The sequence below is a fragment of the Etheostoma cragini genome, chromosome 23 (genome assembly GCF_013103735.1).
Source record: "Etheostoma cragini isolate CJK2018 chromosome 23, CSU_Ecrag_1.0, whole genome shotgun sequence".
Classification (NCBI taxonomy): Eukaryota; Metazoa; Chordata; class Actinopteri; order Perciformes; family Percidae; genus Etheostoma; species Etheostoma cragini.
In genome coordinates this window covers 18,855,750-18,867,401 of record NC_048429.1, presented here as the reverse complement: position 1 = coordinate 18,867,401, position 11,652 = coordinate 18,855,750, and the positions used below count along the sequence as shown (strand labels likewise).

Genomic DNA, 11,652 nt, shown 5'->3' with positions numbered 1-11,652 from the left:
TTAGCATTCAGGAGTGTGTATATTGTGATAAAAAACAAATGAAATGATGATACTTATTAAAAAAAAAAAAACACATGGCATTACATTTCCTCTATTTTCCTCTGCCATGATGTAATTGCTTGCATTCATGATTCATGAATCAATCAAAGTGAAGAGAGTACAATATATTGATTAAGTCCAGGGCAATTTGACAGACATGGCAATAAAAGTATTTTATTTAGTTAGTTGAATTTAATCTTCATTCAATGACTTGTTTGTCTTACATCATGGTTAAATAACGTTTTCTTTCCTGTTTTTGACACTTGCCAGCAATAAGCTTTGTGTGTGCATGCCCTTTTATACTTCAAATTTAAAACCTCAATTTGGATGTATAGCTTTCGCTTGTTCTATATATTTTAATAAAAATGTGTTACACTACTGACTGTATTTAGGTTTCTTTGTGTATTTTAAATACATAACATTGATTTAGAAATATGCATTAATTTTTATAATCTAGAAATAGCTTCAGCTATGTAATTTGACACACACACATTAGAGAACATCAACACCTCTGACTGGTAGAAGAATTTTTTAGGGATTTATAATAATAATCTTGTCCTATATGTTTAAGAATATTTGCTATAGAATGTGCTTAGTTTATTGAACATGAACATAATGCATATCAGCTTCCTACAGTTTCTCTCTTAATGATTTATGTTAAGCAGTAACTGAACCCAGACTACCTGGAACTATGTGAAATGATGATGGCCACTGCAGCAGAGTCTAAAGAAACAGAGGCAGTACTGACAGTATGAGTCTCACAATTAACAAGAACATCCTGAAGTAGATCATATCTGTGTTGAAAATGAATCTTGACAATGAAGACAACAGTTGTAAAAAAAATCTTACCACAAGGTCCATTAGTGGGTCTTCTGGAGCTGTCAATTGTATCACAGGATCTTCAACAAAGGGACATTGCCTCTGGTTTAAATGTATACATAGATTTAAAATCATTGTTTATAATACAGTATATCCTACATAAGGTTAATATACGTCCACCTTTGCTCTGCAATGCCACACTACACCCTGTAACGTCCTGCAGTACCTTGCTATGACATTATGACATAAAAAAAAAAACATTACAATTACTATTTTTCCATTATCTTTAAATGTGACTATTATTGCCACTGTGCAACACAACCCACACCGACCCATCGGACACCGCCTACCAAGAGCCTGGGTCTGTCCCAGGTTTCTCAGTTAAAGAGTTTTTCCTCACCACTGTCGCACTAGTTGCTTGCTCTTGGGGAAGTTACTGGAATTGTTGGGTCTTAGTAAATTATTGAATGTGGTCTAGACCTACTTTATCTGTAAAGTGTCTTAAGATAACTTCTGTTATTATATGGTACTATAAACAAAATTGAATTGAATGAACTGAATATCACCTATGCATTGAAATGTTAGATGGTCAAGTTGGAGCTACAGCTCTACAAAATTGCATATTATGTTAGGAAAATCCATCTAACTAAATACTTGTTTATTAGTTATTTAGTCTTAACTGCCTTTTTTTATTCAAAAGAGTGAAAAAGATCAGACAGTCTAGTTAGATCACTTACCCTGGATTCTGATTTCAAAAATCAACTTGTTTCAAGAGCACTGATTTTGGATTGAGACAAAAAGGTGACATGGTTCTGTACACTTCATAAAACCAGTTGTATCTAGTAAAGTAGAGTGAAATTATCTCACACTGGCAGAATTGTTCTGCCTTTTAGCACTCAGTACTTGACAAAAAGATGTTTGCAGTGTCTGCAGTAGGTTTAATCCAAAATGTCAATCCATCAGATATTTAAATATAGAGTGGAAAGGAAGTGAAAATACTATAGGGCGCTTTAAAACTCCCACAATGCATTGCTGGCTCAGCTGTCAAACTTCTTCCGGGTTTGCTAACGCTACCTCCACGTGAGTGATATCCATCTGCTTATAGAAATGTCAACAAATGCTATAATAATGAATGGAGACGGGGACGAGGAGTTCAAAGGCTTTGTGGCCCTGCACGGCGGGGCCCTGCAGTCCTCAGGAATCCCCCCAATCTACTGGAGGAGCCTAAATCAGAAAATCACCAACGAGGTCTGACTTCTAATTTATCCAGCGAACAAATCACGTTAACAAGTGATACAGTGTGCCTAAAAAAGTGCTAATCTCAAATTACTGCGTCCCAATCGTGGAATAAACATCTGTTCAACTAGAAAAGACGTTGTCAAACATTTTTCTCGTTTGTATTTCCAACTGCTTGTCACTACGACAACCAGGTACGCTGAAAGTCGCCACACATGCAGCACTGCTGCTACGACAGCTTGGATTACAATAAGTGACTTTACTAGCAAGTTATGACAAATGATATGCCCTTAATTGACATAAGTACACCCTTAGCTTATGCCACGACTAGATACAGCCATGCTTGATATCCCTGCTGGTTATACGAATATAACGTCGGCTAGTTTACTCCAATACGTCCCTCTATGTCACGAGGGAGGGAACTACGCCAAACTCGCATTCAAATCTAATGGATTTCCTTTTCCTTTTATTGTTTAAAAACAACCCACCTCAGAAAAATGCAATGACTAAGCATTTAACAAACATAAAAATACCGGGGTAAATTTGGCATATAATTTAGGCACCAATCGGCGTGTTGTTTATGTGGATCTTTATAATTGGTTCACACGTCTGCTTCGGGGTAATGTAGAACGTTAACCAGCCAGCTAGCTATATGTACGGTGCGTCTAATGTGAGAATCGGAGGGGAAGGAATTTGAGAGTTAAATAAATGCTGCTTGGGTTATTTGAGATATGCCAAGTTGAAAACTGGAACTATAAGATATTAAACGCCTTAAAGCAGCATCATGCTGAAGATGAGAGGCAAGCCAACTTTAAATTGAACAATCTTTCAATGGAGTCTGGTGGTGATTGCTTAATAAAATACAACCCATTTTTTGTATGTCATAGATTTATGATGCCGGGGAAGTTTTCGGAATCATGCAGTTTAAAAAAGAAGAAGACGACGAGGAGGAAAATGGGAGTAGTGAGGAGAGGAAGGGGGACAATTCTGTAGCAGTGATCCGCAGTAAAGTGGTTGTGACCCGGGAGAGTGGACTGCAAGCCTCAGAGCCGTCCAGGTGAGGGCGCCAGAGACCAGTCGATCACCCCCCCTAGAAAGATGTGACCAGCTAACAATTTGTTGAGGAAATTATTAAAATTCTACTTATTTAATGAAATGTTATTTGATCATTCATGACAGCTTAACAGTATGCATAGACATCTTATTACATACATCATGTCAAGTTTTAATTTTACAATATAAGCCCTCTCACCGTTTGCCTTTTTTAAATAGCAAGCTAAACAACTGCAAGTAAATTTAGCTTGTCAGCTAGTTCAACTAGGACACTGATGTAAATAAACATAATACACAGATACAGTCAGTTAACCTCTGTATATTTTTAGACTTTGCTTGGAAATGTTGCTCATGCCAATTAGCTAATATTTATACGCTAGCTAGCTAATTTAAAAAAGCCCTCTAAATAAAGTTTTTAAAATAAGTATTACATTTAAATGGTTGTCCATCTTCCTTCTGTGTGTTGTAGTGTTTTTCTGGTGGATCACGCCTGGACGTACCGCGTGGACCACACCCGTCCGCAGCTGGAGCAGATCCCCGGCCTGCTGCACAGAATGGCCGCACTCATGGGGGTGGACTTCCACGGCGAGGCCCCTGACCCAGACACGGTGGAGCTGGTGATGGAGCTCATGTGGAAGTACAACCAGACTTACAATATCTCCCAGGGGGTACGTTAGAAAATAGGATCTGCTCGGATATTTTCACTTCCCATCTAATACGGTGGTCTCACAGGTGCCATGTGTGTCTCTGTTTCCCAAATACACTTTTACACATAACAAGCAACGTTATGTTGATATAATATTAATATATAGCCCAGCCCTAGCCTCGGTATGGCAATTTGGCTGTCACCATCTTAATATTTTGAAACCGGACATAACAATTTTTGGATGAGAAATTCTTGATTTCTGCTTCAACGACTTGAAAGATAGTAACATACTGCAGCCTAGCTCTTGTTCCTATCACTGTATGATTGAGTGCACTTATTCTGACAAAAGCGTCTTCTAAATGAATGCAATGGAACGCAAAAAAGGCCAAAACAGTGTGGACATCATTGCTGTCTCAGCTGTCTCTCTGTCCTCCTTCACTTCCCTCTACTCTTGTTTTTTGTGTTTCCATGTGCAGTCTCCAGAGGACAAAGTTCCAGTGTGGTACATCATGGATGAGTTCGGCTCCCAGGTGCAGCACTCTGACCAGCCCAGCTGCGGCATGGCTCCCTTATTCTACATCCCAGGCATGCTGGCCTACACGGTGCTGTGGCCTCTGCAAGACCTGCAGGAAGGAGGTGAGAGCCAGACACAGATCCACACACACCACACAGATGGATGAAGTAAGAATTTTAAAGGACACCTCTGGATATTTTTGTGTATTCTTTCTATTGTCAACTGTCGTGGCAGTTTTGCAATTCCACTCTGACAAGGAGAAATGAGACAAAATCCCTTACAGCATTGTCAAACTTTAATAATGGTCAAAGCATGATAGACAAGGTTACAAGGTTAGTTTGCAATATGCAACCTGATGAAAAGCAGTACCTTGGAGCAGTCTTGTGTAGTCTAGTGTCTCCTCTGTTTAGGCTGCCTCTGGCTGAAGAAAGATAAATTAAAGATCTGAAACCTCAGGCCCCAGATTCTGATTCCAATTGCCTTACACTTTAACCTATCACTCTAAAGCGTGTTTGTTTTGATGAGTTTGTTTCTCACTTTACAAAAGTCCAAATCCTTTATTCTCTCCCGGCTGTCTCTTTCTGTGTCCTCTGTTGACCCAGAAACCCCTCACATTCCTTCCTCCTTGTTGTGACCTCTTAGTGACCTTTTTTTTCACATATCCTGTGGGCTGTAAAACGGCAGCTAGCCAGTCCCACAGACACACACACAATATCATGGTGTACTTTAACCTTGAGATACTTCATGACTCACCTAGGTAAAATACACATCTAAATAATAGAAATATCCTAACATAGCCAAGGTTGCTTCTTATCAGTTTTGGCCTCTCTTGATTGTTACCAATTAGAAAACTCTCTGCTAGTTCTCCCACAGGCCGAGGCCCCTTTACATGGTCTGGTGACACAAAGTTGTTTTGCATAACTTCTGAGTAGTAAATCACATTCTTTGCTTCCCCATTGGGTAAGCTGTTGATGGGCGTTATAGGCAAGTTTAGAACTCAAACATGTTTACCAGTTTTGGATAGAGGAGCAGTATTTCTCTACACACTCACAGTTGCAAACCCCACCCACGTTTCTTATCTTATCTCTCTCAATCTTACTCCTTCCTGTGTTCTAAGGTGCCTCACCCCACATATTTTTCTCCCTTTTGTATATAGGTTTCACATATTCACATGATAACTATTTTCAGTCCCTACAAATGGTGAACCCATCTCATACATTATACGATCAGGCAAGACAGGACCCTCTGGCCCCCCAACTTGTAACAAATATTTCTGTAGATTTTTCACTCCACGTGTATCCCACGTGGGGAACATTTGTTTTTTATTCATGCGAAGTGATACATGTGTTTTAATACTTTTTAGATGCAGAGGATGAATCGAAGAATTGTATCATAACAGAACAGAATAGAGCTTTATTGCCATTGTTTTGAAACAATGAAACACAGCTTAGCAACTCCTCAGTATGACAATATACTGAGGATAACAAAATAACATATTCAGAAATAAGGATCCGAGTCAGTCTGCAAACAAAAACGGAACCTTAGAGCACAGTTGCACAATATTTTTCACTATAAAGTTTACTAATGTGCAACTTTTTATCCTCCTCCCTCCAGAAGTGCCCACACTGCCTTTGTTCTTACAGTTCTGGGTTACAGTACATCTATTAAGGACAAAAATACCCTTCTTGGAAACCATTTATATCTCTAAAGTATGCAAAATTTGGACTGGTGTCCAGGACACAGGGGAGATGTGAGTGGTATGTAAGAGTTGTTACCCCTATAATCAAACAACCTCAAACCACAACTGCAAAAATCCTCCTGTTTGTTAAAAATTACAATGAACACCTGTCCAAACTATATATATTATTATTATTATTATTATTATTATTATTATTAATATATTTGTCAGCTGTTTCTAAAGAAAAACAAAGAATAAATAGGCTACTTACTGAGAGCCACAGACGGAGGTCCAAGAGTACTGATAGACAACATTACCACAAAAAAAACTGTATGATTTCCACAGATGAAGTAACCCGTGACTATACGTATGGAGAGACGGACCCCTTGGTGAGGCAATGCCGTCTGTTACCATGGATACCCGCTGACCTAGAAGGGGTCAGCAGTGTCACCACTGAGCCCGTTGACTCATACTACGAGGTGAGGGCTACCACTTTGATTTATGAAACGCAACAGAAATGACTTCACCTGTTCGACTAGCATTGGCAGTCAGTCGTATACCTTTTTCTTGTAAATGTTCATCCCCAGCTATCTTTTTTTTTTTTTTTTTTAAGATCTATTGATCACACATGTATCAATATTTTAAAAAGTTCTCATTAATAACATGACATTGATTGAAATGTACTTTGTTTCTTTCATACATGTTATGTTACCTGCCATTCCTCTCCTTGCACTGTTCTTCATTAAAAGCCATAGTAAATATTCTTTCTAAAAGTGGTCTCCTATATGCTTGAGATGTTTCTCCCAGTCTCAAATTCAGCAGTCGAAGTCAGTCAAGCTCAGAAATCCTTCACCCAACCCCTTTAAACAAATCATACATCAGTGCAATACCTTCTACTTGTGCAACACTATTTCACACCTCTCAATGTCCGGTCCAACATGGACAACTCGATATTTTGATTGGAAAAGTACACACATAGACGGCAAGATTTAATTTTGATCAACTCCCTTGCAAAAGTCTCACTCATCTGAGAGACTGTTAGGTCATCGCTGTCCTCTGTGTTTATATCTCCAGGCCATAATATCTGAGAACAAGGAGCAGCTTCCTGTAGAAATCCAGCCCTACAGAGTGCCAAAGGACAAAATCCTCAAGTAAGTCTCTCACTTTAGCAGCTCAACATGGGATCTACAGAGATGAACAACCATTGTGCAAAATATTAAAGCAACATAATATTCACATTAAAGCCAACCGATCAATATCAATATAGATAATTGGTGAAAATCCAATATATTGGCCGATATATATATATATATATATATATATATATATATATATATATATATATATATATATATATATATATATATATACACAGTAATTTTTTTTAATCAAATGTGCCTAACATGCCCACAGATTTCCTAACATTAGTTATTTGTAGTTATTTATGAGTCCTCACTAAATAATATCATAATGCAGTAAAAAATAAACTTGTTTGTTTTATTAACCGAACAGAGGACCGTCAAAATATATTTATGTTCTGATGAATAAAGTGTATAGATATGAAACTTCAAGGTCCCATGACATGGTTCTCTTTAGATGCTTTTATATAGACCTTAGTAGTTCCCTAATACTGTTTCTGAAGTCTCCTTTATATAGACCTTAGTGGTCCCCTAATACTGTATCTGAAGTCTCCTTTTATAGAAAGACCTAAGTGGTCCCCTAATACTGTATCTGAAGTTTGGGGGCTTTGACCAACTGCCACAGGGAGTGTTATCTTCACACAGTGGTGGGGGCTACTGTGTTATGGCTCTTCCTCATTTGCTCTCAAGCTAAGTGTTACATTCTGTTCCTGTTTTACTTGTTATTATTACTCAGTGTACTTTGCTTAATGTAGTCATGACCTTTAACTGCCTTTAGCCAGAATGTTATATTTATCTGCAAATAGTAAGAACATTATTCTGCATCACCCACAACCACATGTAGGGCATATTGCAAGCATAAAAAAGGTGAACTGGAAGCAGGATCTTGCATTAATCAGATGTTAGGTAATACTTCTTATGTTGACAGTAAAATGCAACGGCTCTAATAGTGTGTCAGAGGCTTGAGAAATTACAGCTAGTCTTTGCTGTTCCACTAGCCCATCATCTCCAGTAGTTTAGTTCAGCAAAAAAGACAGCCATGCAGACTGATAAAGACCAGAACCCACAGTTAGGAGCCAAGTAACAGGTGTCCAAAACAGTTAGTTTTGGGTTAAAAGGGCAGCAACCAGGGAGTTAAACCTTGTCTTGGCACAAACCTCTAGTATTTTATGTTTTATACTATATCATTTATTAAAATGTATGTCTAAATCATAAGAAATAAGAGTAATTTTCCCCCAAACTGTCATTATGTATGCTGCTGTCTGTGTTTTCTGTGACAAAATACCCAATACCCAGTGTTTAACTAGAACATACATACAAGCGGTTTCTACCACACTTTCATCATTATTACTGCTGAAATTCGGCAGGGGTCTCTGGAACCAATGGAACAGACTTTTATTGGAAAAGGAATTAGCCAAAAGGTTGTCTGGCTTTTGACGCTGGCATCATGTGGAGCTCTCTCGAGGGGGGAGGGGAGTGGAAGAGGTCACAGGCTCCAGGGGAAAGAGAGGAAGTGACCCCTCAAGAATTACAACTTAAGGAATCTACATAGAATGTTGCAACTTGCATGTGTCCTGTGTTTCTGGCAGCCAACATACTGAAAAACACTTTCTAGTTTCATGGCCAGACTTTTCTGTTCACTAATGCATTTATCTATCTTTGTCTTGTTTTTTTTTGTGAAATTGTGTACTTCTTACTTCTTGCCATCATCATTTAAGTTTTTTCAACACAAACTTTTTATCGTTTTGCCCTTTTCTTTCAGGGTTTACTCTGAAATGTCACAAGTAACAAACAACCTGACACATCCACGGTTCCAGCTGACAGAGGACAAAGAGGAGGCTGATATCATTTGGAGCTATAATCACATTAAAGACTACAGGTTGGCAACAAAGCAACACACACAACATACATTCACAACCTCTTGGTGGAACCAGGCTGTCAATATTGCCATTAAATGTGCTTGCGAGTCTGGCATTTAAGGCATTTTAAGTTTTAGTGACTGAGAGATAGAACACAGTTGACTATTGTGAAGAATATAAATACCAGAAACATTGAACCCACTTGAGTACAAGACAGGAAGGTAGAACAGTATATGAAATACATGGTGAGATTGGGTGTATCTCGAGTTATGGATGATGGAGATGCTCACAGTTGACTAGTCTGATTTCAGATTATATGCAGCTTTATTCAATATTGAACAAGTAACTCATGAGGGAGAACAGTTGGACATACAGCCGATGCATTTACCAAGTTTTGTCAATGAGCATAGGATGGACCGTACATGTTTTTGGGACCCTTATTCATGACCTCCTTGGGGGTTAGAGATTCAATATGAAATATGAAAATACATATAGAAGGAATATTTCCACCTATCACATTGTCTATCCAGAATCCTAGTTTGTGCATCCCAGATTCCTTTCCCCGCCTCTTTCCCGTGACGTGCGGCACAGCTGCATTATCTGTCCACAAGCAGAACACAGTTTATAACAATTTTGATTCACTTTTCATTCAGTTTGCTACCACTGTAAAAGAGACATTTGTAAAACTGCTGCCAGGACATCTCCAACTGCAAACAAGGTTGATTATGACTCTATTTTGAATTTTTAAAACCATGTAATTTTATATTTGAAAAACATCCCTAGAGCCGAGAAAAGCTGTGATATCACTACAATGTTATTTCTGTTGGCTGGCAGGAGAAACACAACTGTGCATATTCAGTGGGCCGCACATCACTGAAGTAAACCACACGTTTTTGCTCCAGGAGAATAATCTTCATTCATTCTTAAACTAAATAAGCACCTATAAATAATTATCCTAACATATTCATAATGCAACTTGACAAAAATGCTAGCACAGCTCCTGATTATCATCACATACCCTTCACCATACCTAGAGCTGCATGGTGTTATTTCAGTTAGCCTAATAGCTGGTTTGATTTGCAATGACAGATGATCTTATGGAAAACGATTATGTAATCTCTAGGTATGGTATTTTGTTTCAAAAGGCCAAGCGAACTTTATCAGGATGCATAGTATTCTGGATCCATGAAATAACTGGCCTTTAAAACTAAAAATGTGCCAGCCTCTATGGGAATTTAACTTAGGGGTGTGTATATTTACAATACATTATTCATTCACAAAGAAAATTGGTGTCCCTAAAGGTTGAATTTGACTACATTTTTTGAATTAAGGCATTAAGATCAATTTCCAGAGTTCTCTCGAGTTCTTGCAGCAAGTAGAGTCAGTATAAAACACTTCAGCATAAATATAGAAAGTGACTGAAGATTGTTCCGTGTCTTTTTAAAGGAGTTTGAAGTCGAGTTAGTTATTCGGTTCATGCAATCACTAGCGCTTCACTGGGAAAAGGGAGTAATATTACACAAAGAGATACTTTCTACTTATCTCTGGTCAGGCCCGGCCCGGCATCTTTTCCACATGCACTCTGCCCTCAAGGGCATTCTGTACTTTTCACAAGGTCCTCATTATCAGGGTGGGAAATTATTTGAAGCAATTCATAATATACTACTGCATTTTCTGTTCATAGTAAATTGCCAGTTTTCTGCTGTAGTACTGGTGTAGATCAAATCGGGCCTGGTCCCTGATACCCTTGTTCTCTAAAATACTCACAGATGGGATGAAGGTAAGTCCTCTGTTGAAGAGGAAGGTTTGTGCTGCAGACATTCAGTTTTTCACACAGATTAATCACATTTTACACTTTATCCGGAATTTGAATTCTAGATTAAGTGTCAGGTAAAAAGTGTTAAAATTGAGCATCTACCAGCAACTATTCCACCGTGCTCATGATTATCTCTAGAAACAGAAATAGTTGCACACAGACTTAGTGCAAATAGTTGAAGGAAAAACTATTGTGAGGATATTTTTTGGAACAGAATATGAGCTTACTTTAAGACATTTAACAAAAAATAATTCAGCCTTAACAATAACTTTGATGGTTTCCACAATGCAAGAAGGTTTCAAGTCTTACAGAAATAAATGGAAACCAGTGGTTGCCTTGAACTAAGAGAGGCATTCAAAATCTGATATTCCACGGCATGCATTGGCACAAAAAGCAAAACAGGAAAGGACTAAAAATGTCACTTTTATGTGGATATCTTCAAGTAAAGTGCAACCAAATTTAATTGCAGTCGCCAAAATACAATTCTTGCATCATGCCTGCTGCTTTGCCCTAGCAGTGACTGCCGTTTCAACATGTTTACCTTGTGCTCACGAAGTTCACTGCCTTTGGGGAAATCCTGGGCGATGTTAGCATGGAGCGAGGTGAAATGGCGCTCCAGGTTTGATGCTTTAAAATGCGATAACAAAGTCTCCAACTTCTGAATGAATTGGAAATAATGGTACATAGCAATGGTATAAAATCATTACCAGTGACACTATGAAATGTAGTTTTCAGTGACAACCTTCTGTGGGGACTGATGTTTTTTTAAATACTATAGAGATACAGTGGGTACGGAAAGTATTCAGACCCCTTTAAATTTTTCACTCTTTGTTTCATTGCAGCCTTTTTCCAA

The 11,652-nt window shown here is 38.3% G+C and overlaps 1 protein-coding gene across 1 annotated transcript in view; it reads left to right on the top strand.

The window, feature by feature from the left end:
- The first annotated feature begins 1,887 nt into the window (after positions 1 to 1,887).
- The window catches only part of ttll12 (tubulin tyrosine ligase-like family, member 12), a 38,891-nt gene continuing 29,126 nt past the window's right edge, over positions 1,888 to 11,652 (top strand). The window contains exons 1-7 of the mRNA XM_034863727.1: positions 1,888 to 2,106; positions 2,982 to 3,151; positions 3,617 to 3,815; positions 4,270 to 4,429; positions 6,331 to 6,464; positions 7,060 to 7,136; positions 8,887 to 9,003. Of these exons, the coding sequence (XP_034719618.1) occupies positions 1,966 to 2,106; positions 2,982 to 3,151; positions 3,617 to 3,815; positions 4,270 to 4,429; positions 6,331 to 6,464; positions 7,060 to 7,136; positions 8,887 to 9,003 (998 nt within the window). The 5' untranslated portion in view covers positions 1,888 to 1,965. The remainder of the gene's footprint in view (positions 2,107 to 2,981; positions 3,152 to 3,616; positions 3,816 to 4,269; positions 4,430 to 6,330; positions 6,465 to 7,059; positions 7,137 to 8,886; positions 9,004 to 11,652) is intronic.